The sequence below is a fragment of the Pteropus medius genome, unplaced genomic scaffold (assembly GCF_902729225.1).
Source record: "Pteropus medius unplaced genomic scaffold, Ma_sr-lr_union100, whole genome shotgun sequence".
In the NCBI taxonomy this organism is placed as follows: Eukaryota; Metazoa; Chordata; class Mammalia; order Chiroptera; family Pteropodidae; genus Pteropus; species Pteropus medius.
This window is the reverse complement of record NW_024356248.1, coordinates 169,066-194,146: the sequence shown is the minus strand read 5'-3', so window position 1 is coordinate 194,146 and position 25,081 is coordinate 169,066. Positions and strand designations below refer to the sequence as shown.

The 25,081-nt window shown below is 60.3% G+C and overlaps 1 protein-coding gene across 4 annotated transcripts; it reads right to left on the bottom strand.

Moving 5' to 3' along the window:
* Positions 1–456: 456 nt before the first annotated feature.
* CDC42BPG (CDC42 binding protein kinase gamma) lies at positions 457–19,519 on the bottom strand. Of its 4 annotated transcripts, none has more exons than XM_039860357.1 (37): positions 19,261–19,519; positions 16,609–16,700; positions 16,445–16,528; positions 15,972–16,067; positions 15,514–15,662; positions 14,911–15,004; positions 14,455–14,655; positions 14,080–14,328; positions 13,582–13,661; positions 12,668–12,765; positions 12,499–12,579; positions 12,101–12,207; positions 11,819–11,998; positions 11,431–11,523; positions 11,168–11,289; positions 11,019–11,091; positions 10,680–10,786; positions 10,480–10,594; positions 10,117–10,265; positions 9,945–10,033; positions 9,588–9,637; positions 9,402–9,512; positions 9,269–9,319; positions 8,873–8,978; positions 8,537–8,670; positions 8,319–8,458; positions 8,136–8,217; positions 6,902–7,118; positions 5,845–5,907; positions 5,146–5,745; positions 3,950–4,047; positions 3,785–3,869; positions 3,523–3,643; positions 3,247–3,364; positions 2,930–3,044; positions 2,728–2,813; positions 457–1,664 (listed from the first exon to the last, which is right to left on the bottom strand). In XM_039860357.1, exons 1-37 carry the CDS (start codon positions 19,418–19,420, stop codon positions 1,608–1,610), a joined length of 4,653 nt encoding a protein of 1,550 aa, XP_039716291.1. In that variant the 5' UTR covers positions 19,421–19,519; the 3' UTR covers positions 457–1,607. The 4 variants fall into 4 exon arrangements, with proteins under 4 accessions (XP_039716291.1, XP_039716293.1, XP_039716292.1 ...); XM_039860359.1 differs by having other exon boundaries at positions 12,101–12,168; XM_039860358.1 differs by having other exon boundaries at positions 16,636–16,700.
* Between the last annotated feature and the right edge of the window lie 5,562 nt (positions 19,520–25,081).

The following is a 25,081-nucleotide window of genomic DNA, read 5'->3' as shown; positions in this document are numbered from 1 at the left end:
TGCAGTGAACTGAACTTAGGGTCCTCCGGCCGCTGTTTAGATTTGGACGAAAGGAAGCGAGAAACAGAGGAAGGAGTAGAGCGAGGTGGAGGAATTTATTTCCTGGGCTGTCTTTCTGCTTGGCCACAGCCAGATTCTCCTACTGAGCCACAGCTCCTGTCAGGTCACGCCACTGCCTCTTCCTGGCCAGCCGGCTCGGACGTGGTAAGAGCTCCCCACTGCTGCTCGGCTTGGGGGGACCGCCACTTCTCGACGAGTTCCCTTAAAGCTGACCGCTTTTGAAAACCATCCCTTCGCTATCTAACTCTCACCCCCACTTGAATGTGTCATCTGATGCCTAAAAATACAGGGAAGGTAACCTGGTCTCCAACTTTCCCCGATACCCGCCTCCTTCCTCCTTCTCTGATGCCCCCGTTTTCGGAACCCTAGGAAGACAGATTCAGGTGGGGAGGCCGATAGCTTACGAAGTTGTCTTTATTGGTTTCTTACTGCCTTGCAGAGTGTCGAGGTTGACCCCTCCCAGAAATAGGGCATTTGAGGAGATAAATACTTAGTTTGCCCCCCACTTATCAGTAGGGGGAGGTTTAATAAAAATAGTAATATAATAACAATAATAATAACTGTGATCAATAATAAAATGTCCCCTATGATCCCCTAATACATAGTTGGTTGAAGCTTTGAGAAAAGGACCCTACCTCCCCATTTCTGGGAAGGGCCAGAGTGTGCCTGGAGACCTCCAGTGGCCCTGTTGGGTACCCATCTCCCACCAAGTAGCCCTTATAAATACCCTCCCCATCCCATCCCTGTCTAGGAATTATCTTCTCCTCTGGACGGATTGGATGACAATGTCAGTTGGCTCATGGAGCCCCTCCCTGTCCCCAAACCCAACAAGCTCCTCCCCAGAGGGAAAGGACCCACAGTATATATTTCTCCGGTTCCTTCCCCCCTCCACCCCTCTCCTCTTCCTTGCCCCTCCTTTATCCCTCTGTCTCCTCTGGATGGCTTTCTCTGCCTTCCAGGCACTATCGCCTCCTCCTCCGCTTCCTTTCCTCTGACTTGCCTCTCTCACCTCCTTCACCTACATCCTGTCCTCTGCTTCTTTATCTTCCTTCCCTCTGGATCGGAGCCTGTCCTTCCCAACCTAACCCTGAGCAGATACTGGGATATGCCCCGATTTGGCCTCATTGGGGGCTAGACGGCCTGCAGCCAAGATCCCAGACTGCCCCAAGGGGCCTGGCGCTTCTTCCTCCCTCATCCCAAGTCTCGCTTGCAAGCCTCCTGGGGCTTGGCCCTGGGAATGACAGCTTTGGCACAATCGCCCCTGGACACCAGGACAGTGGGGCCCCTGGGGCGGGAGGGTCCCATTCTGTTCCCAGTGGCTAGCACACATCGCGCTAGGAGCAGAGGGGAAAGATGGGACGAGGGCTGGGAGTCAGGTTCCCCTGGGAACCTAGGCCAGCCTCCCAGTCGCTGCCCAGCCCAGCCCAGCTTCTCCCTGAGTCCAAATTTCCGCATGTCCCGGACCAGCCGGCGTATGGCATTCCTCAGGATCTTTGCTCCCTCATGTCTCTCAGTCCTGGGGTTTGGGTGGGCCCTGCCGGAAGGTGTCAAGGGGAGCTCTCCGATTCAGGGGCTACGGGGAGGCTCCGGGGCCTTTCTGAGACCTGGAGGGGAAAGAGACGGAAGTCAGAGTGGAGAGAGGACTCTTCCCTCACTAGGCCTCCAGAGGCCTTCCCGGGACCCATCGCCTGCTGCTGGCCCTTGGAGGAGGCCAGATGTGAGGTGGGGGTGGGGGTGCATGAGAAGAACCTGGGAAACTCCTACTTAACGCCAGAGCCCAAATCATCGACCCTTTGTTCATTCACCCCATTCTTCATTCGATCAACAAACATGCTTTACTTTGGGCAGAAGACAAACTTGACCCCCGTCCATCAAAGGGCCCACAGTACAGGGGGACTGTAGAGGAGGAGGACTGGCACCCAGACACAAAGCATAGCACAGAAGAACTGACAAAGAATGGGTGGGGAGAGGAGGGTGCTGGAGGCGACAGCAACTGCAGGGGTGCAGTGATCACCTGACCAGGCAGTCGGGTGGTCTCTGGAGGTGATATTGGTGCAGAGCCTTGAGGTGGCCTGCGTGTTAATCAGGTGGAGGACAGGAAAGGGCATTCAAAGCAGTGGGGACAGCAGGGGCAGGAGCCTGAAGATATGGAAGAACACAGCAAGTGTCTGGGCTCTGAGCGGCCTAGGGTGGCTGGAGTAGGGGTGGCGATTGGAGACAAGCCTGGAGGGTGAGTGGGAGCCTTCCCATCTCCTCTTAGGTCTTCCCCAGTCCCCACCCAGAGTGGACTGCTCCCTCCCACGGGCTGGGCCTCTGTTAAGAATCCCAAGAGCTCCACCTCTGTGGCACTGTCCCCATGTGCCAGGCACCATGCTGAGGTGTCATCTCCTCATACAGGTCTCACGATAATAACCTCATTTTACATACAAGAGAAGTTCAGGGAGGCTGGGCACCTAACTGGGGGCCACACTGCAGGGACAGTCAGAGCCAGGATACCAACTTCCAGGCCTCTGCTGGGGCCAGCTGCGGGGTGAGGCAGGTAAGAGTCTGAATCTCTTAGGATCCAGGGAAGGGATGGGCTCAGCTTGTTCTTTGGCCTCAGGGCCCACGAAGGGCCTAATACAGAACAGCTTTGAGTGGGGAAGAGAAAAGTCCCCACTGGCTCACCTGCATCAGGGAGGCTGTGGGACTCAGAGATCCCTGGGGGCAGGACACGGACTCGCTGGACAGAGATGTCCAAGGCTTCCTCTTCACTGTTCCAGGAGCAGGATGAGAGGACAAAAATTCAAGGTCAGATTTGAGGGGTCTAAAGTGGGTGGAAACTTGCGGGAGGAACATGAAATACTGTCTGCTGTGGGGCTATCCTTACTGGGGTCCACGTTCCCGTCGCTGCCCATGGAGGCTGGGCGCCGCGGAGCCTCTGAGAAGCTGTGGGGCCGCTGTGGGCCAGAGGCGCGGGCACCTCGGCCTTTCCCTTCAGAAGCCTGTTGGGGGACAGTGCGGAGGGGCTGGAGCAGGCGCGACAACACACCAGGACAACTAACCACGGCCAGCGCCAGCTCTGGATGCGCTGAGGGCCAGGGTCCCAGGTAAGCAGAGACCTCCGATTAGCTCAAGCTCACTGAAGAGGCCAGTGATCGGCTCAGCCTCACCCAGGAGGCTTGTGATTAGCTCCAGAGGACTCACCGGGGGCTGGTCCCTGGCATTGGGCCTCGCGTCCTTAGGGCCCACGTGCACCAGGTGGTTGAAGTTTGTGGGCGGTGAGATGAGCTTGGAGCGCACAATGGGGTCCTTCAGCATCTCCCTGCAGGCAGAGAGGGTGTAGGAAGGGAGGCGGCGAATGTGATGCATCCCCACATTCTCTCCCGAAGCTGACTCCCTGCCCCACCCCGGGGGTGGGCCTGTGCTGGGCCCCGCCCCCAAGAATGGGAGGCCCGCCCAGTCGTTGCACCGCGCACGCACCTGCGCTGCTGCTGCCGCTGCTCCTCCGACACGCGGAAAAAGAAGTGGCGCTTGCTCTTGGTGCGGAACAGCTGGCGCCGGCTGTTGTCAGTGAGGTCGGGGATGTCGAACTCGTCCTTCTCTGTGGGAGAAGCAGAGAGCTGGGCAGTGCTCACAAGTCCCCAGGGTCCCAGTCGGCCGGTGCTCAGGGTCACACATCCACACGTGTGCACAGGTGAGCGCACACACGCATATATATATAAATGCACACACACTGCCTCACCTGCCAGCGGGTTCCTGAGGTAGGTCAGGCGGATCTTCTCGGTGCCATAGAGGAATAGGGAGCCCTCTGGGTTCAGGGGTCGCACCTGAGGCAGCAGGCACAGAGGTCATGTCATGCTACCCCACCCCGACCCAGTCCAGCCCCAGGGTCTGGACAGGCCCTCACCTTCTTGAGTGGTACCGTCTGGACCCATTCTGCTTTCCTCACATCAAATACATCGATGGAGTTCTCACTGAACACTGTCAGGTAGGGAGCTGTATAACCTGCAGGGTGGAAAACTGCCTGTGCTGTGCAGCCCTGGGCAAGTCCAGCCCTTCTCTGGGCTTGTTCCCTCCTCAGTACCTCGGGGAACACCCTGTGCCCTGCCACAGCGCAGAAACTTCCCCGCCCACCAAAGGCCCTTCTTCTGAACACTCTACTGGTCGCCCCACCTGACCTCTGCAGCAAATCAGAGCTCAAACTGCGGAGCGCCACTCTGTGCCGTGTCAGGCATAGTTCTAACCACTTTGCATATTTTTTCCTTCTTTAATTCTCAAACAACTGTGGGCAGGTAGTATTATCACCCTACCTTACAGATGAGGGACCAGAAACCCCAGAGCTAAGTAATGGGCAAGGCCACCTAATGGTGAGTGAGAGCTGGGAATTGGCCCCGGGCTGTCTGGGTCCAACTCCTACATGCTGAATGTCTGTGCCACACCCAACCCACAGGTCCCACCCCAGAAGGGCCACTGCTCATGACGGGAGCTCTGATCTTTTCTTTAAGCCCGAACTCCATTACACCAGCTACCTATGAATGTGCCCGACTCCCTCCTTCATTCACTCATTCATTCATTCATTTCTCCAAACAGTCAGAGCCTCTGGGGTGTGCTGCCCGGAATGGGCGCTGAATGGGATGAAGAAATCAGCCCCAGCCCGTATGCAGGCCTGGTGCACCACACCGGTCATTACGAGAAGGTGCTAAGAAGCAAGGCAGAGGTCGAGGAGCAAAAAGGAGCAAAGGACCAACCATGGGGGAGGCAGGGCAGGGAGCCTGAAAGCATAATGACAATGACAGCAATCAGGGTGGTCATTTATGGAGGGCCTACCAGCTCCGGGCCCTGCGCACACATTGGCTGGACCTGGTTAAGAGTTTGCCAGGTACAAAAAGGAGAGCAGTTCAGGCAAGGGAAGGATGTGAGCGAAGGCAGAGAAGAGAAAGATCCCCTGCCAGCCACCCAGGGGAGCGGGGCGTGGTCAGGCAGGATGGTACACACTGGCTTCCAGTGCCAAGCTCAGGAGTTGGAGCAGGACCCTGTCTTCTTCTGACATGAGATCCACCGCAGGTTCCTGGCTCCACTCAGCCTGCTCTCCATTGGCCTTACCCCAGCCTGTGGGCACTGCGGGCCATAGCAGCTCAGGGATGCGAGACTTGCGGCCAGTGCTGTCCACGTAGACTCCAGCAGTGGTGAAGAGCAGCAGGAACTCACTAAGGCTGAGCTCCACGGCACCCAGTGCCTCTCCCAGGCCCCCACGGGATGGTGGCAGCTCTTCAGGTACCAGACCGGCTCCTAGCGCTAAGGGCACGGCCTCGTTGAGCAGCGGGTAGAGCGCGAAGGCACCAGCTGCACCCACGCATAGCCGATCACCTAGCAGCTCCAGGCTCTGCACAGGTGCTGGTGCCTGCAGCTCACGAATGCGGCGCTGCCAGGGCCCCGGGCCTGGGCCCAGCTGGTAGCAGAGCACCTGGCGTTTGACAGCTATACAGAGCACAGGGGTACGCGCCTGCAGGATGCGTCCGGCTGCCAGTGCCTGGCAGCCCCGAGACTCAGCGATCTTGGCGCCTGCCACCTCCGCGTTCTCCAGCTCCGCCAGAGCGAAGAGGCGCACGCTGGGGCCACGCCCACACAGCACGGCCAGAAGGCCCGCGGTGGCGCTCACCGCCAGCCGCTGCACCCGCCGGCACTCGCCCACCTGGAAAATGTCTGTGGGGTTGGTGAGGGAGAGTGTCACCACCGGATGGGTAAGGAGCAGCCCAGTGCCGAGCCCCACCCGTGCCAGCCCTGGCCCTCACAGGCAAGTACCATTGCTGTGTAGGTGGATCACAAACAGCCCCTCCTCTGTGCCCAGAGCAAGCCGGTCTTGGTCTGGTGGAGGGAAGGAGAGGGTCAGGGGTCAGAGGGCCTGTCCAGAGGCGGAGACTGGGCAGTGTGCCTGCCCTTGCTGAGCCTCGGTTTCTCCTGAGGACATGAAGATGGCAATCCCACTGTCCCTGTGTCACTGAACCCCTCTGTCCCAGAGTCCTGGCTGGCTCTAATGGGTAAGGGCTGTGGGGCAGGTGAGAGGATCCCCCCCACCCCAGCTGTAGGATTTTGGATAAGTCATGTCACCTCTCGGAGCCTCGATTTCCCCTAACATAAAGTGGGGACAATAATGTTACCTTTCTGATAAAGCTGCTGTGAGGCTATGGAGATGAAGCGACGTGAAATGAGTGTTAAGCTCAGGGCAATCGCTGCTTGACAAATGCCCCTGTGTCCCCAACTCCTGACTGACACAGGGGACCTGGAGGACCCACACAGTCTTCCCCATGGCTCTCGCCCTGAGTGACTACACGGAGAGCGCCCAGCTTGCTAGGGCAAGGGCTGGCTCCGGGCCCTGGCTGCCAGGGGGATCCGGCGAGCATTGCTTCCTCGCCTCTCCCCCAGCTGTCTGTCACGGAGGCCCTGGGCTCCCGGCTGGACACAGGAGACGATGCGAGGCTCCGGTGTGCCCAGACTCCCCGTGGTCACCCAGCTGCTGGTAAGAGAGCCGGGAGCAAAACCCTTATTTAACTCTTACTAAGGCCTTTTCTCTGTTCGCTTGCTTGAGAGTCTTTTGGGAAAAGCAGAAATGAGACATGGAGAAGTGGAGCAGCGGAAGCTGGACCCCCACCCTCTAGCCGGGGCTCCTCACACAGCCATGCTCAGGGGACGGTCAGGGATGACACGTGTGCAAGGCAGAGAGCCCACAGCTCATGGCTGCAGAGACCGGGCAGCGACAGCAGCCCTCGTGACTGTGGCTGGGCCTGCAGATCCCTACAGGCCCTGACTCCTCCCCCGAGCCTGCCCTGGGCGGGTGACGCCTCCTCAGCATGAGGCTTACCAATGATGGCGGCACAGAGCGTGTGGGGCAGCAGCGGCAGCCCGTTGTCGTAGGCCTCCTTGAGCGTGTACACAGGCCGGGGCCTCGGCCGCGCATCCAGCAGCAGCTGCTGCAGCTCGCCCAGCACCTGCAGCCAGCGCTCCCGCTCACCCTCGCTCTCTGCCAGCAGCAGCACAGTGCACGTGACAGGCGGCACTGTCAGCTGGGAGGCCGTCACCTGTGAGCAGAGACCCAGGCTGAAAGGACTCAGGTTGGAGGACCACGGGCCGCTGGCCAGCTGTCCTTTCTCCCTTCTCTTGTTCTAGCAGATGAGGCTTATTAGCCCTGACATGAGCTTGCGAAGCACAAAGCTAGGTGCTGCCTTTTAGCAGGCGATGAGCCAGACGGGGCGGTTAGACAAGCATATGGACAGAGCCCTGACCCATGCCACAGGAGGAAAGAATGGGGTATTGTGGGAACATAGGGCAGGGCTCCCAGCTCCAGCGAAGCAGGGAAGGATGCCCTCCCACAGGAAGAGGCATCTCTTTTGGAGCCTGGGGAACAAGTGGAATAACCAGGAATGGTCAAGGTGGGAGAAAGGCTGGGGGTCGGCAGGGGGCCAACCGGAGGGAACAGTTGTGAAGGGGTCCACGGGCACAGGGTACTTTTGGAACTGGAGAAAACAAGGTGTGGTCAGAGCAGAGAGAGGCTCGAGAGAGAGGCCAGGGAGGCCTGCAGGGTCAGAATTCTGGGGCCTCAAGGCCACAGTCAGGAGCACGTGGAGGGAGCATGATCAGGGAGCCACAGAAGAGTCCTGAACGAAGCAGGACATAGCCAGCTTCACATATGGAAAACTCCGTGTGCGGCAGCAGCGGTCCCCAACCTTTTTGGCACCAGGGACTGTTGCTCTTATGAGATCTAACGCCTGATGATCTGAGGCGGTGATGCTGGCGCTGGGGAGCAGCTGCAAATACAGATGCAGCTTCGCTCGCTCGCCTCCCGCTCACCTCCTGCTGTGCGGCCTGGTTCCTAACAGGCCACGAACCAGCAGTGGTCCATGGCCTGGGGGCTGGGTAATCCTGCACTGCTGGATGGAGCATGGGTCCACGGACCAGAACGGAAGCTGGAGTAGCTGTCCACTGGAGGGGAGCGGAGAGAGATGAAGGGGGCAGCCACGGAGAGGGAGAAAAGTGGCTGGAAGGGGGTCAGTGTGGAGGCGGATGGTGGTCTGGCTCATCCCACCCTAGGTGCTTACCCTGAAGATGCGTGGTAGGTCCTTGGACTGGGCATGGATAACATCAGAGGCCAGGACAGGGGTGGCTGAGAACTGGGGATCCCTGGAAGGTTCATGGAACAGATCAGAGGTTCTACAGCCACTGGCTGCACCCCATCCGCCCACTTGTCCCTTGTCCCATGCCACGCATTGCCCAGCACCCACCTCAGATCCAGTGCCTGCAGGAGGGCCCCACTGGCCGGGCTGAGCCGAGGGTCTGGAGCATCAAACAGCAGCAGGCGAGAGTCACTGAGGGCGGCAAATACCCGCTGCCAGCCCCGCCGGACGCCTGAGGGCCGCGGCACCTGGGGAAGGCAGGCATGGGAGGGCCCGCCAGGCCAAAGCCACCCATACCCATCTCTCCCTCTCTGGCCCCAGCTCACCGACAGGAAGCCCTCGTAGGCAGTGCCTGTGCCTGTTTCGGGGTGCACTCCCAGGGCTGTGCAGAGGCGGTCAGGGGGCACAGGGCAGGGTGGGGCCTGTGAGGCACAAGTTGAGTGACAGTAGTAGCTACAGGCTGTGGGCAAAGCAGGAGATGGTGTGAAGCGGCGTGGGGACAGCTCAGAACCAGGACTCGGCATTCCCAGCCCTAGCTTCCCTGAGGCCATGATGGCACCTGAGCCGGCATCAGCTGGGGTGGCTTTTGTTCCAGACACTTAGGGGCTGTGGCTGGTGCCTGGGAGGCAGGTGAATGGGTGTGTGTGGGGGGGTGGTCTCACCATCACAGCCCAGGCCCTGGCGGCTCAGGCCCAGCATCAGCGAGGTGCAGCGCAGGCACTTGGTGGGGGATGGGAAGCTCCGGGGGCGCAACATGTGTGAGCCGGGCTGGGGAGGGGGGACATGGCCGTTACTCATGTCTGACCGCAGCCACCCAGGGCCCCAAGCCCCACCCCCGAGGCCACCTCAAGTGACAGGTAGAACGAGGGAATGAGCTAGGTGGCAGCGTGAACTCCGAGCCCCAGTGAGTCTGTGGGAGCACTCAAACTCTTTGCCACCGCTGCCACCCCCAAAGTGGTCTGCCAGCCACGATGCACGTGGAGGAACCAAGAGAGCCCTTGGAAACCAAGCAGAATGGTGTGGTGCCCCCGCCCCATGCCACCCTGTTAGGCACTGACCTTTGCAGGAGGACCTTCTGTGGGAGCAGCAGGTGCTCTGGGGAACACAGCCTGCAGGAGAGGGCAAGCGAACAGGTAAGAAGCACGTGGGCAGAGGGTGCCCCCCAGCTGCAGGTCTCCCATGGGTCCTTACCCCCAGGCGCAGGCTGCGGCGGCCCTCTGGCCTCAGCTGTGGCTCTACCCCAGGCCTCGGGGCTTCTCCTGAGATGCCAGGGTCCTTGGAGGCATCCTTCTGGGGACCGGGCTGGGGAGCAAAGACAAGGCCCCTGTGCTTCTCCCCAGGATCCCTCCCCAACCAGCCCCTGTACCCAGTTCTTACCTCTAAGCTCCGGAGAGACAGGAAGGGAATCAGAGAGTTTGAGGGCTTGTCTGCAAACAGAGCGTATGGGTCACTAGGGTTGGCGTCCCTGGCCTGGCCCTAACACTTATTCCCGAGGTACCGAGGAGCCTTAGTTTCCATCTCAGTAAAATGGGGCAATGGCTGCAGTATTTGGTGTTTGTGGGGGACATGGCATACAGCAGGTGCCCAGTAGCCCTGGCTCACAGATGGTGAAGTAAGTGGCAGTCTGGAACAAACTCTTGTCTCCACAGCCCTGCGAGGCTGCGTGCTACCCCCTTGGTAACTGAGGCTGGACTGGGGGTCAGCTCCCAGACAGGCATGCAGACAGCCACTCACCTCCCGGCCCACGGGCCCGCAACTCCTCCCGAAGTGCAGCCAGCTCCTGCTGCAGGCCCTGATTCTGCTTCTCAGCCTCCTGCAGCCGGCTGGGGGAGAACCCGGTGAGGGCCTGCCACAGGCCGCGGCACCGGTCCCAGATCCCCACGGAGGCACCTGCTCCTGGTCTCACCTCTCAGCCTGCAGCTGGGCCTCCTGCACCTGCGTCAACTGCTCCTGCAGTCCCTGCTTGGCCCGGATCTCGGCCTCCAGCGCCGACTGAAGCTCCAGCCTGGCTGAGGCCTCCATCTTCTGCAGCCGCCTTGCCTTCCATTGGTGGTCCTGGTGGCCAGGCGGCACCCATGTAAGATGGCCCCTCCCACCAGAGCACACCACTACCCTCGCCACCTGGCTAGGCTCGAAGCCCCAGCTCTGCCACTGACCCACTGTGAGCTTTGGTAAGTCACTGATCTTCCGTGAGCTGTGTCCTCACCTGCGGAGTGAGGCTGCCGGCAGCGCCCCCCACCCCCGCCACCCCGGGTATCTCTGGGCTCACCAGTGGCCGGGCAGGGAGCATCTGGGTGCCCGCGTTCCTCAAGGACTCTAGCTCTTCGGCCATCTTGGTGGCCAGGGCCTGCAGGTAGCCTCTTGAGACCTTCTCATCATTCACCCTGATTGGGAAGGGGACTCAGAGTCACGGGCTGGGCCCTCAGTGCTACGTGGGCCCACTCCAGCCCCCAGCCCGTCCGCACCCACCAGCCGAGGATGTCGGTTATCTGCGCCTCCCAGTTGCCTTCTGTCTCCTGCCGCTCGCCTTCCAGCTGCTGCCGGCTCTGCTGCTCCCGCTCCAGTTCTTCCACCAGCTGGGGGCCGGGTGGGAGGTGGGGTCAGTCCCCAGGGGCTCCAGCACCCCGAAGCCCTGCCCGTGTCCACCCTTGCTCACCCACTATGGCTTGCCTGCCTGCTGTGAGCCCTGCAGGGTCAGGAAGACAGCCAGCCCCGGGACCCGGCAGTTCTGCCCGGCCACCCTGCCGTGTTCCCTGCTCTGTCCCACTGCCTGGCCATCTGTCCTGCCCTCTTGTCTGCCCTGCTCACCCGCTCTTGCTCTTGGCTCAGCCGCCGGTTCTCCTCCTGGAGCCGGCACAGGGCCTCCTCCTTCCCACTGAGCCTGGGGAGAAGAGGGTGGCTCAGTGACTCCCAGCCTGGGCCCTCACCCTGTCCCCCGCCCGAGCTGCCCAGCTCACCCATGGCCACGGGCCTGCTCCAGCTGTACACGCAGGGCTGCCACCTCCTTCCTCAGCTGGGCTTCCTGGGGCCCACCCCCAGGCAATCCTGTACCATTGGTCTCAGAGGCAGAGTGGACGGTCTTGGGGACATGAAGAGGGGTCATGCAGGAGTCCGAAAAGCCATGGCCCGCCCTACCCCTGGGGCACAAGCCTGGACCTGAGGGCCCTGAGCGGGGTCAGGCCAAGGGATGTGCCACCTGGCAGGGGGTAGCCCTCACTACCTCGGCCCAGGGAGACTCTTTCTCGAGGTTTTGCTCCTGCTGGCTCTGAAGCTGTGTCACCTCCCGGCTCAGGGTGGCCACCTGGCTCTCCAGCTGTGATGGCGTACAGAGGCAGCCAGTGTTGACCTCATTCACCCCAACCCTCTCCCTGGCCTTCCTGCAGACTCCTGGGCTGTCGGCCACAGGAGGAATGGAGGCAGTGAACCCCCCAGCCCGCCCCACCCTAACCATCATCCCGATGCTCAGGCCTCTGCCAACTGCAGTGGGGGGGGCGCAAAGGCACGTGCTGTTCCCAGAACCCTGAATTGAGCTCCCTGGAATCCCTCTAGCTATGCCAGGGTTCATGGGCCAGGCCCTACTGCTGTCCCCACCTACCCCTGTCACTCACCTCCCTCTGAGCAGCCTGGGCTTCTTCCAGCTGGGAGCTCAGGGCCTGGGTCTGGCTGGCTGTGGCCACTTCTCTCTCCTGGGCCTCCTGCAGCCTTTGGAGCAGCTCCTCCTGCCTCCCCTGGGCTCTACGTAGCTCCTTCTCCTGAGCCCGCAGCCCTGCCTGAGCCTCAGCCAGCTCCTGGGGATCGGGGTGGGAGTAGGGAGGACAAGGCCGAAAGTCAGGGCAAGGACCTCTTTCGCACTGAGCCCTGGGCCACTCACCACCTCACCAGGCCCTCACCTGGAGGAGTCGGTCTCTCTCCTGTTGTAGATCACTATCCTGGCCTAGGCTACCAGCAGGAGGACCATCCATCAGGGACAAGGGGGCCTTGCTGGCCATCAGCGTCTCTGCCAGGAATTGTCACTGAGACCCACACATACTGACTGCCCCAGCCTCCTCAGCCAGGCACTTCACGTGCAGTGTCTCACAAAACCCTCGTTACAGCCTGAGAGGTGGGTCTCCTTGGTCCATTTTCTACGTGCAGGCTCAGAGTTTAAGATAATTCCCTGAGCTCATGTAGCATGTATACAGCAGAAGCAGGACTGGAACCCAGGCTGGACTCAGGTGTGCTGGGAAAGCAGGCCAGCCTCCACGGTAAGGGGAAGGGGAAGAGATGGGGCAGGGGTGGGTGGGGATACCTGACAGCCTGTCTCGTAGAGTCTGCACTTCCTTCTGTAGCTGCTCCAGCTCCCGATGGTCTGAGGAGATCTGCAGGGCCTCTGCAGTGGGGGGACCCACAAGTGCGCAGTTAGTCCTGAGGCAGCAGCCCCTGGGTCAGACGCACCCTGGCCAGTTGGCTCCCCATACCTTGAAGCTTCCGGTTCAACTCCGTCTTCTCCTGCTCTAGACAACGGAGCTTCTGCTCCAGGGCAGCCAGCTGCTCAGAGCTGCTTTCAGGGCCTGGACTGGGGAAAGCAGGTCAACACGGGTTGGCAGAGACCCCACCCGCAAAGCCACCACCATTCTCCTGCATCTCATCATTCATTCACCCAAGAAACGCCCACTGTGTGCCAGCTCTGTACCCAGCCCTGGGCTCTGAGAAGAGAAATAAATCAGACCAGACACTGCCCCTGGAAGGCTCCAGCTGCTACCAAGGGCAGCTACCCAGGACAGTGGTTCCGGGGTTCCGCAGGCCCAGGTTCGAACACCAGCCCGGGCCCTTACATGCTGTGTGACCATGAACAGTCACCTGACATATCTGAGCCTCAGTTTCATCACAGGAAAATGGAAGTGACAACAGGCCCTGCTGGCCCCCCGCTCAGTGGGCACTCCTGAGTGCCGATCAGATGTGTTTGCCTATACCTCGGAGCGCCTCCCCTCAGGACCTCGCTGCATTTCAGGCCAGCCCCACAGGTGGAACTGGATCATGCCGTCCACTTTACTGAGGCACAAGGTGAAGCTCAGGGAGCAGTGGGAGCCCTTTCACTGCTAGTCTCTGGCTCCGAGTCCAGTACCCTCCCAGCCTGCCACAGAGGGTACTGAGAGGGCCAAATTCTGGGGTGGGACCCAAACGGGGCATGGGTGTGGCATTACTAGGACCCTGAGGACGCGGGGGGCTGCCCTGAGAGCTCAGAGCATACTTCCTGAGCACCTGTCACATGCGGGGATCAGATGGGATATTCAGCCCCTTTCCCAGGGTCCTCCCTGCAGGTTACATTTCCAGCATCCTCCAGGCCAGGCGGCCCGTAGCTTCCCGCCAGGTGTTTGAGGACTAGACTTACCTGCCAGAGGTATAGGTGAAGCCCACAAATGGTAGGTGGTGGCCTGAGAAAGTCCCGAGGCAGGGTGGTGGCAGGGTTCCCTGCAGGAGGGAAAGAGCCAGAGTCAACAGGCACAGCTCCAGGCTGAGGTGTGGGACCCAGGAGACACTCTGGGACTGGGAGTGCCAGCCTCCTCCTGCTCAGTGGGAACCCAGGTGGGTAACATGGCCCTCGCCTAAATGGGCGTTTCCCATGAGTCCTTGAGGTTATGGCCTCCCAGGCACCGCTGGGAGTCCTCTTCCTCATACGACTCTGGTTAACAGGATAACACGAGGTCAAAGGACCCTCGCTTGGTACAACCCACCTGAGGGCAGGTGAACCATAACTCCAACAAGCCTCTGGGATTCGAAGACCTCACCCCCAGCCCAGCAACCACTTTGGGAAACTTCTAGGGAGCTTCTTCCTATAGCCAAGGGGTGCCAAGGAAGCTTTCCTACTGCAGTGAGACTCGCCACTCACCGGATGGTTGAGGGTGTCATCATCCACGTCGAAGTTGGAGGTGTCCAGGGGCCCGCGCAGCTCAGGGATATAGGGGGCGGTGCTGGTCGCCAGCCGCTCCCAGTCCACGCCTTCGAAGAAGGGGTGGTTCCGGAAGTCGTCCAGTCCTCCGCGACCCAGACGCTCCTCCTGGCGGCACAGCAGCTGGCGGATCAGGTCTTGGGCGCTGGCTGGCACATCAGGCACATCTGGGGGGAACTGCAGGTGGTCCTGCAGGCCCAGGGGAGGGGTGCAGGTGGGTATCCGGGATCCCACTCCCCACTTTCGGGCATCATCAACCTCTCGGACTCAGGAGTCCTGCTCCCCTCCCAGAACCCTGGAGCCTGGCGGCCAGACCTCGTGGTTCATGATCTTGCCGTAGGTTTCCACCAGGGATTCAGCGTAGAAGGGCGTCTCCCCGAAGAGCAGCTCATAGGCACAGACACCCAGCGACCACCAGTCACACTGCGGGCCATAGTGGCCCTTGCCCTCCTCCATGGCCTGTAGGATCTCAGGGGAGATGTAATCGGGCGTCCCCACTGCCACCGACGAGTCCACCTGTGGGTGGCGGTATTGATGGCGCCATGAGGACAGCCTTGGACCTGGCTGGGCCTGCTAGCCCATCGCCATAGCCTGGGTCCGGGCCTGGCACCCCCACTCCCGAGGGCTTGGCTGGCCTGGTGCTCCCACCTGGGGCCTGGGCCTAGTGTTTACTTTCTCTGGGGGCTGATGCACTAGGCCTGGTGCCTTCAGCCTTCTGGGAGCTCTCCCGGCTGGGTGTCCCCCGCCCCACCCTGGAGTGGGAGTCCTTACCATGCCGCTGTTGTTGAGACGTAGGCAGGAGCCAAAGTCAGCCAGGCGGATGTGCCCATTCATGTCTAGCAGGACATTATCTGGCTTGACATCCCTGGGGGAGAGGGGCAGGGAACGTGAGGGGTCTGACTTGTGCATGTGGATGTGGTTGGGGCACATGCCTGGGTGTGTGTGCATGAGCAAGTGCACACACAAGCAGTATGTGTGCATGCACGTGGGAGGGGGAAGCCTGGTGGCCAGGAAGGAAGAAGGTGGTTAGACTGGGGAAAGGGATCCATGAGGACAGCCTTTGGAGGCAGCAGGGTGTGCTGTGGGGGATGCAAGAGTCAGACTTCCCTAGTGCAAACCATGGCTTGGCCACCCACCAGCTATCACCTTGAGCCAGGCAGGTGCTTACCTGTGCTAAGCCCTGACTTCCTCATCTGTAAAATGCGACAATATCAGCCCCCATCACATAAGGTTTTTGGTGTGAGGATTCAAAGGCATCATGCGTATGAAGCACCCGGGACAGGCCTGGCACATGGTGAGTGCTCAGCAAATGTCGACTGTCACCAGAGCCGTCAGCAGGGGCTAGTTGGGGCAGAGGGGGCTTTGCAGGCCAACCTGTGGACGTAACCCAGCTGGTGCAGAGAGTGGATGGCCAGCACCATCTCGGCCAGGTAGAACTGGGCCAGCTCGGGCGGGAGGCGGTCCTCGAAGCGGCTCAGGAGAGTGAGGAGGTCCCCACCGGCGTAGTAGTCCATCACCAGGTACTGGATGGTGGTGGGCGGGGGTAAGAATCAGACGGAAAAGTGGGGCACCTGCCCCAGGGCCCCACTTCCCACTGGTCCCTCAGAGCTCTGAGAGGCAGCAGGGTTGTGCCTCCCAGCAGCTCAGGGGCAGCCAGCTCCCAGCCAGAGATCGGGCAGGAGGCTCCAGGCCCTTGAACCGGTGGGGAAGACAAGCCTATTGGTCCCAGGAGAGATCTCTCTCTCTCTCTCCTTGGACCCAGGGCCTCTGGCACCCAAGGGCTTTTTCTATGTCCCCAGGCAAACCCCTCCAACCTTGTCCAGTAAACTCACCAGGTACTCCTCATCTTGGAAGGCATAATGCAGAGCCGTCACCCAGCGGCTGTCCCCCTTCACCAGAACGTCCCGCTCCTCCCGGAAACAGGCTGTCTATAGCAGGTTTGGGGAGCAGAGGGTGGGGTGGGATCAGAGCCCAGGAAAGCCCCACATCAGCTCAGGGCCTGGAGTGCGACTCTGTAAGTCTAGGAGCTCGGATCGTGTGAGCTCAGAACTGTATGACCCCGAGCCCATGCTTTATGGCTCTGGGCCTCAGTATCATCACAAGAAAAATGGGAAAAACTCTGCATGGTTCTAAGAAAGGCTTACTGTGAAGAAGGGAAGAGGGAGTGGACGGCTACGGAGGGTGGATCCTCTGCCTGTTTGGCAACCATGCCAGCCCCTTCTTCCGCATGCCCTATAGCCTCACAGGCAACAACTCCCCATGCCCATTTGTAGGGTGCCAAAGTCCCACCAGGCCCCAAACTGACCTCGGCCCTCTTAAGCATCTCCCATTTGTGTAGCATTTTCATGGCAAAAATCTGCCCACTGTCCCTCTGCCTCACCACGGCAACCTGCGGCCACAGAGAAAACTGCGGTCAGCACAGCTGGGCATGAACATCATCCTCCCACCTACCCCAGGGCCTCTGCTCACCTCCCCGAAGGCCCCTCGGCCGATCACCTTCAAGATCTCAAAGTCATCTCTCCGCAGCCGCAGTTCCTTCACCTTTGTTACGAAGGGGCTGGCTGAGGGGACAGAGAGTGGGGCTCAGGGAATCTGCGAGGCGGGCCCCAGCTTCTCACCTGGGAAAGCCAGGAGCTGCAACTCCCACGATGCCAGGGCAAGGATGACCTCCCCAGGGACGGTCTCTGGCCAAGGGCTTGATGGGCACTGCAGCCCATTCGGCCATGATCAGGAAGCATGCAAGGTGGATTCCTGATTCTGCGGACCCCCTTGTCCCCAGACCTCCCTGGACCCCCGTCTCCAGACTCCAGGCAGCCTGGATCCCAGGTGCTGATGGAACTTGTAGTCCTCCCCAGCCTGAGGGCTGACCCTGGCTGGCCAGGTCACCCTGGGGCCGATGGGGATACCATTTCCACCCCCAGCTTACAGTTCTTGGCCACCTAGCAAGACCAGGCCAGGGCCTGTCTTGGGAAACTGGACAGGCAACATTCCTTGTCCCCAGAGAGGCTTCTCTGCCATTGAGGAGCTATGGGCCCTGGTCCTGGGACCCTGTAGGCACAGAAGTACCTGGCTAGAGGTGAGGCCTGGGGCCGCCCTGGAGGACAGGTAGGACAGTGGTTCTGCAGGGCCCTGTGTGGGGCCTCCTTGTTGGCAGGCATAGGTAGGTCTGCCCAGGTTCTCACAAGACTCAAACACGGGGCCAAAAAGCCTTTCCCTGGCGCCTGATGCTGGCACCAGAGCGTGTGAGCGCTCGGGACCTCCTCCAGGCCTGACCAGCCCTACAACTCCGAGCCCTGCCTTCCTCTCTGGACTTGGCCTTCACCGGGCCAAGAACCTCCTCCTTCCTCACAGTCCCTCATACTTCCATGAGGGGCATCTCTAGCCACTCCCAGGCCCTTTGCAGGCCTGAAGGAGAAAATCGGGGCCTGGAAACTTAGGGAGGCAAGAGTGACCAGTAGGGGTTGGGGGTGGCTGCAGTCTGGCTTCCTGCCTCAGTTTCCCCCACCAGGAGGTAAACTCCCTGCCAGCTGGGCAGGTCTGTGGGTGAGACGGAGAGCTGTTCCACAGGTTTATCAGGCAGAACCCCCGCAGCAGGGGTGGAAACCTCATTACAGAAATTAATTGTCTTTCCCAGGTCTGTGTGTGTAGCCGAGAGGAGCAGCCACAGGCTTCCGAGGGGGGACTGAGGCTAAGGGAGCTACCCATCGGCCAGGCAGGGGCCAAACCTAGGGCCCCTGGCTGGGAGATCCAAACCCCCAGGACAGGCGGCCCAGTCCCCTCGCCCTGCCCCAGGGGATGGGGACTCTGGGCAGGAGTGGGGACAAGTCGGGGCAGAGAGTGAGTCAACGCCCTGCAAGTTACCTCGGGAGATGTCAACAGACAGGCCCCCATGCTGGGGTCCCAGGCAAAGGTGCCGGAGGCAGGCAGGGAGGAACACGTGTGTGCAAACACTCACACGTGGGTGTGGGTGTCACAGGGGGTGATGACAACACAGTCAGATACACACACAAGGTGCAGGAGTCTGGGGAGACGGGCCAGCAGCAGAGGCAGGGGCCTCCGACTGCCCTCACCGTGGAAGGAAGGGCTGGGGCTGGAGGCCAACTCACTGGCATGTCTCAGGTGCCCAACTGTGCCAGGCTGGGCCTTGCGCCTGCCCAGAGCTCAGGAGTGCCAGGAACGCCAGTCGCCCACTGGGCAAACACCTGCCTCACCCACCCTCCAGGCCAGGCCCCGTGCCTTCCCTCCATGGCCTGGCCGGGTGTGACCAGGGAGCCCTGGGGCTGGCGCCAGTGCCCACACTGAATTCAGGGTCACCCCGGGCCAGCCACTCCCGGTGACTCAGATGAGTCAACCAGGAAGGGGTGCAGACCCACCTCCAGCCAGGCCCCCCTCCCTGGCCCTCGGGAACAGCCCTCAGGAAGCCTGGCCAGCAGCCTACACAAAGGGGCTGAGTTTGGTTCCTATATCCAGCCTGGGGTGGTCTTATATGCAGGGAAATGGAAGTGTGTGTGCGGGGAAGGGGCGGAAGTGTGCAATAATTACAGATATGTGAGTGGAAACAGACGAGCATGTAACAGCCAGTGTGGTTGGGGTGGTCTGCAGGGCGAAGTGTGGGGCTCCCTGGGTATCTCCGTGAGCTGTATATTAGTGTCTCAGTGCATCTGTGTGGTATGTGGGAGACTGAGAAAGCATGTGTGTTAGTGTGTGACGTGCATGGGAGTCTGCGTATGTGAGAGTGTGTTCTCATGGGTCACGAGGTGTGTGATGTGTGAGCAAGGAATCCTGGACGTGACTTTGTGCAGAGCATGTATTGTGTACCTGTGTCTGGGATCTATACCAGGGACCGAGTTTCTGGGAGTCTATGTGAGATGTGTGTTGGGTACACGTGCCAGGGTCTGCGAGTGGGAAGGCGAAGAGCATGTGTGTGAATCTGAGTGAGGGTAAGGTGTGCAGGTGACTGAGAGGCCCGCGGGGTCCGGTGGCACGTGTCAGGGTCAGTTCAAGGCGTTTGGGGGGTGTGGCTCCGGCCGTTGGGTCTGTGGGCGTGGAGCACGAGGGAGAGGGTCCAGGGGGGTGTCCTTCAGCCAGTCCCCCTCCCTCGGTCCCGTCGGGGTCACTCACCCCAGCTCAGGAACTGCGCCACGTTGCGCTCTCGCCGCAGGGGGGCGCAGCTGAGCTCGTGGTGCAGCCCCAGCAGCAGATCCAGGAGGCCGTCGAGTCCCGGGCCGCCGCCGGCCTCGCTCCGCGCCAGCCGCTCCAGCGCACGCAGCCGCTGCTCCATGGCTGCGGCCGGAGCCCCGCGCCCGGGCTAGAGCCAGGCTGCCCGCATGACCACCTGTCGGTCTGTTCGTCTGTGGGTCCGCCAGTCCTCCGCGCGTCCTCCCCCCACCCTCCCGCCCTCCCGGCTGTCACCTTCCTCCGCCGCCGCCTGCGCGCCCTCACCTGGGCGCTACGCCACGCCCCCCACTCCCCGCCCTCGACGGACGGGCAGGTGCGCGCCGGCCAATGGGAGACGCGACTGTAGGTGAGGGTGGGAGGGCGGAGACGCGCAGGGGCGGGGCCAAACCTCGGCCAGGAAGTGGGGGGGCGGGCCCCGAACAACACTAACTCCTGGGCAGGGCGGGGCAAAGGGGGGGTCCCAGGGGGGCCGGAAAGACCACCTAGATCCCCGCGCAGCCCCAAACTCAGCCCTACCCGGGTCCTCGCCGGCCCCTAACCTAGGTGGGGATGCCCGGGGTACTGCAGCTTCCCTCGCCCCCTGGGTCAGCGGCGCTTCTCCCTCAGTTCAGGAAGAGGGGCTGAGTACGCCCGCGGCCCCGGAGCCGGATGGGAATTGTAGTCCTCTCCCTCCCCAGGAAGCCGACCGTGCTTGGCACCCTCCTCAAAAAACAAGTTCGTTTCTGATTTAATTTTATTTGTATGTTTCAGCCGACCTGGGAGACAGGTAGGTGAGGCAGGGATGGTTACACCCATTTGGTCGCTGGATACACTGAGACCTGGGGAGGACAAAGATGAATTAGGGGGCTGAGGGTGAGGAAGCCCTGCAGCTAGACCCTGCATTGGCGCTGGCTGTTAACTCTACGACAGGCTTTTAAAGCCTAGGCGGGAGCAGGGCCTGCAGCCGGCCTGGAACATGAAGGCCAAGGAGAGGTCCAAGCTGGGCTGGAGAAGGTCGGGGGAGGGGAGGGGCTGGCCCTGTCCAGTGTTATTTATGATCTGCCCAGCTGTGTCCAGCTGGACTGGACCAGAGGCCATGGGACTGTAGATCTGCCCAAGAAAAGAGCTCAAAGGGTGGGGTTTTTAGTAACTTTAGACAATAAATTCTTCCATTAAAAAAAATCTCTTTGGGAGTTTGCCCCCTCCTTCAGGTGGAGACCTCCTTGAGTCCCGACAGGGTGAGGTTGCCGGCCCTGAGGAGGAGGCGCTCTGTAAGTGTCCAAGAAGCTGAACTGAGCAGCCCTGACAGCCCTGGGGCTCGCCCACGGGCCTCGCATGTGATCCCCTCTGAGACTTGCCCGGGGTCTGTGACATGGGGCAACCGAGATAGGCCGTCTCACCCACATCAGGTGGGGGAAGGGAGTCAGGCTCCAAACCCAAATCTGGGGATCCCGTCACTGCCTCTGTGTCTCCTGGGAAGGGGTTGGGATGTTGTGGTTGGACCCTCGTAGTTCTCACCTGAAGAAGATCCCTCCTTTTAGGGGCGGGGCAGGGGTAGAGCCCACAGGATGGTTCGAGCTTTCGGAGGCCACAGGGGGGCGCCAGAGACCAGAAGAGGGCGGGATGCTCAGGACAGGCCCAAGCTCCCATCTCCCGGGAAGCTAAGAGGGAAAGGCTGCTAGGCGAAATGGGCCATTCCTCACTGCCCCTTTTGGACACGCTGATCCCCCCCACACACCACGGCCCCAAGGGGTCAGCAGTCAAGGACCAACTGGTGAGATCTTTGGGTCCTGGCTCACTTCCTATGTGACATTGGGCAAGACCCTTACTTAGCTTCTCTGAATTCTGAGTTCTCAGACTAGTCCATCCCCCACCGCCCTTCAGCTCCATCCTCACATAGTACAGCAGAGGGGAAACTGAGTCCCGGATAGCAAAAAGAGACCCACCGAGGTCTGCATGGGGCAGAGCTGGGACTGGTAGTTGGCATTTCCTACCCATCTGGTACTTGTATTTGTTTTGTCGTATCCTGTTTCAAGCCTCGGTTTCCTTATCTCTAAAAAGAGGTCAGCTCCCTGTCTACGCCTTTGCAGGGTCAGAAAGCCCCTCATAACTCAGTCTATACCTGAGCCCTGCTTCAGTCTCAAGCAGCCAGCCCTCCAGCCCTGTAGTCAGAAACAGCTCCTGCACTTGGCCCTGCTCTGCCCAGCAGATCTATTCTCTGCTCCTGTGTGAGCCAGATGGCCAGAGATGCACAGGCCTCGCCCCAGGGAGCCTTGTGGGTGGCAGACCCTGGCCCAGCCTGGTGGGTGTTCAGCAGGTGAGTGAGTCTAAGTAGACGTCCACCACCCACCTTCCCATGGCATCCTCATTCACACTCTGGTCACTGCTTCCTGGAGGCCCACCCAGGTACAAGGCCAGCGGCCTCCCCAGCACGGCTTCCCCTCCCAATCCCTTTGTCATTGAGATGCTGGCATCAGCTCTCCCTGGGGTAGCAGCTCATAGTGATTACACCTTCATTCCTGTGGATCTTCTTAGCATTCGAAGGTGACATCAGATCCTCAGTCTTCACTAGGGCTCTGCCAGAGAAGGGAGTTGTTATGCCTTCCCCTAACAGATTACTGCTATATCAGGACTGGGGTGGGGTGGGGGGGGTGGGGAGGTGGAGTGAGCCACCAGCCTGGAGTTCCTTCCCCAGGTTTCAGGCCTAGGCCAGTGCCTGGCAGCAGAAGGGCAGGGTGTGGCCCCAGATGCTGGGGACAGGGAAAGGCCAAGCTGCAGTGGACTCGATGTCAGTTCAGTGACCCAGGCCTATCAGAAAGAGTGGTTCAAATAAGGGAGTATCTGGAAGAGGGAGAGGTGAGAGCCCAGTGCAAGGGAGTGCAGGGAACCCCGGCTTTCTGACTCCCCCGCCCAAAGCATAGCTCTCTGGGTCTAAGCGTGGCCCAGACACAGGCAGGCTCAGGGGTCTTAGGCCTCCCGAGCTGCACCTGTCCCAAGGTGGAGATTCAGCCCCAATGCCTGAGGAGAGCCTCTCGCAGTCCTGTCTCAGGAAGCCGCTCTGAGCAGATGATCTTCAGAGCTGCTTAGAATGGCAGGCTGCCCCGGCCCTTGGCTACACCAGGGAGCCAGGGAGCAAGGAGAAGATGGCTGTGAGGTGTACAGCACTGCCTGCTGCTGACCAGGCATGTGCCCTTGGGCAAGTCACTTCCTCTCTCTCTGGGCCGCTGTCTGTGCACAATAGAGAAGTGCCCCAGCTCAGGTGTGAGGGGCAAATGGTGCACAAAATGGCCACCAGTGGTCACTGGAGCTGTTTCCAGGAAGAGCGTGTGGTTGGAGGGCGGGGGAGTTGCATTGCTGCCCAGGCTCCAGGTTTTATTTAAATGTGTATCTATCGGGGTGGCTTTTGGGGAGGGGCTGGTGGAGATGATGGGGTGGAGGGCCCCCACTCCCTGAGCTAGGCCTGGGCAGTCCTACTTGCCCACTCTCCTGCCCGCACCAGCACACCAGGGAGCGGGGGCTGGGCATCCTTCGAAAAGTCCAAAGCCCCAAATGGGTGGACATATGGTGATTTCATCACCCTGGCTTTTCATCCAAAAACCTTCTCTGTGCTGCTCCAACACGCCGTAGGGCTCCCACACTCCACAGAGGCTGCTGCCCCATGTGGTTTTATAATTAACAATCCCTCTGGGCTCACAGGAAGCCAGGCCAGAGCCCCCTCTGCCACCACCCCTCTGGCCCATGGACGCCACCAAGTCTGTGAGCTGCTTCAGGGAAGGGTGGGTCCTGCCTGCTTTGTTCTAGGAGTAGGGTGGGGTGCTGGACTCCTGGCACTGACCCTTACTCCCACCCTGACCGGCCGCCCTGGGGTGCTCAGCAAAGGCGGCCACTCAAGTCTGACACCCTAGGGGCCCGGTCCCTATGAGGCAGGGGTTCCTGCCTGCATTTGGCAGGGAAAGAAACAGACTCAGAAGGGGCAAGGACAGCAGTCCCAGTGAGTGGCGGAGCTGGAGTTTGAACCCCCGCCTGTCTACCTGAGGCCTGCCCTCTGTGTGCTTTGAATGCTGAGAGGCAGAACTGGTGGCTGGGTGTCCTAACCTGTCATAGCCTGGTTGCCTTGGGCAGGTTCAGTGACCACCCCACTGGAATAAGAACAGGACAGGGGGTCAGATGTGTGGTAACATTTTTGTTTACTAAGTAGCAAAAGAAATGTTTATTCTGATGAGATCTCCCATGGAGCCTCGTGATAAAACAGGGCTACCATTGCTTCCTGGGTCCTGGGCTCTGAGAAGACACATAGGCAGATGGCCTCAAAGGCCTCTTACTGCACAAATTCTGGGTGCTGGGTTTAGAATCAGCCCTCCTGTGCCCAGCCTCTGAGGCGGGGGCCTTTTACCCAGGATCCTGGCCAGCTAAGGTGCTGGGGAAGAGGTAGAGACAGGTGCTGCCCACCCCTAGGGTGGCCACACCTTTGTCCAAACACACTGGCCCTCCCTGAATTCTCATTACAGCTGGGAGAAGACCACCAACGTATAAAACTCAAACCAGGGGCCTGAGCTCTGGGGCAGCACGGAGGGGACAGACACCCGCCCTCAGCCACTCCTTCAAGTCTCAGATCAACTCTTGCTTTCTGGGACGGACTTAGAGGGTTCACCCCACACTCCCTGCCATCCCATGCTGGCGGGCAGTGTGGAGAGTGTGGGATGTTCTAGAAAGCCCCCAGGTGGCGGGCTCATCGAAAGGGGTGGAGTGGGCCGGGCCGCGCTTCTCTCTCATTCCAGGAGAACTTGGAGTTTTGTGTTTTCCTTATGCGCCACCACTCGGGTGACCCCTGGAAATTGAGGGACTGCACCAAGTCTTCAGGGCCCTGTGCTAGAGTGACAGCACTTAATCTTCCATGTGGGTTTCTCAAATCTGAGTCTATACTGCAAACTTTGGTGGTGTGTGTGGGAGGGAGGGGGGTGAGCTGTAAACTTCATCTTCCCTTTGAAAGGGTACTCTGGATTAGTGACTTAGTGGAGCTCACAGCCTGGACGGGCAGACGGGATGTGAATCTCATCCTGTACACCTGCTCTTCCTGTCTCGGGTTCTTGGCTATGACATGGGAAGACCACCAACCTTCCCGGTCATGAGGGTCAAGGTGAACGCAGCACAAGGCACCAGTCAGAGTGGTCCCAAGAGGGCTGATGATCAGGTACTGGCCATCAGACCAGAAGCCTGCCTCGCAGGCTGGCACACACAACCTGGCCCTCGGAGCCCGCGGGCACCTGCCTACCTGTTCACATACCGTCTTTGGCCATAAGTGCCTGGAGCACGCTCCACCCCGATTACACAAGTCTAAATCCTTCTATGGCACTGCAGCTCCCAATTTGTCACCCTTCCCTCTGCTGGTACAAATAGTCCCCCGCCCCCCATCTGTGGCATGACTGGCCCCACCCTCGGTAATTGTATTTTTGTCAGTCCATCTGCTCATCTGAGTAACAGCTTCACTGTCAGTAACCCACCCTGGGGCCAGCACTCCCTTGTCTGCCTGACCCCTCCGAGTGCCAAGAGCCCCGTGGGCACCCACGTCTGTCCCCAGTGAGGGCAGGGCCCAGGCTGGAGATACTGGTAAGGTGTCGGGTGCCTACTCCCTGACCCGAGGGCAGGAGCCTAGTGCTATCATCAGAGGATTTCCCGACTTCTTCACCCCATCCTCTCCTCAAACTACCGCTCAGCTCCCACCGAGCACAAGCCCCGTTTGCAGGCCTCACTCTATTAAGTGGAGGTGGCAGCTGCCACAGAGCGT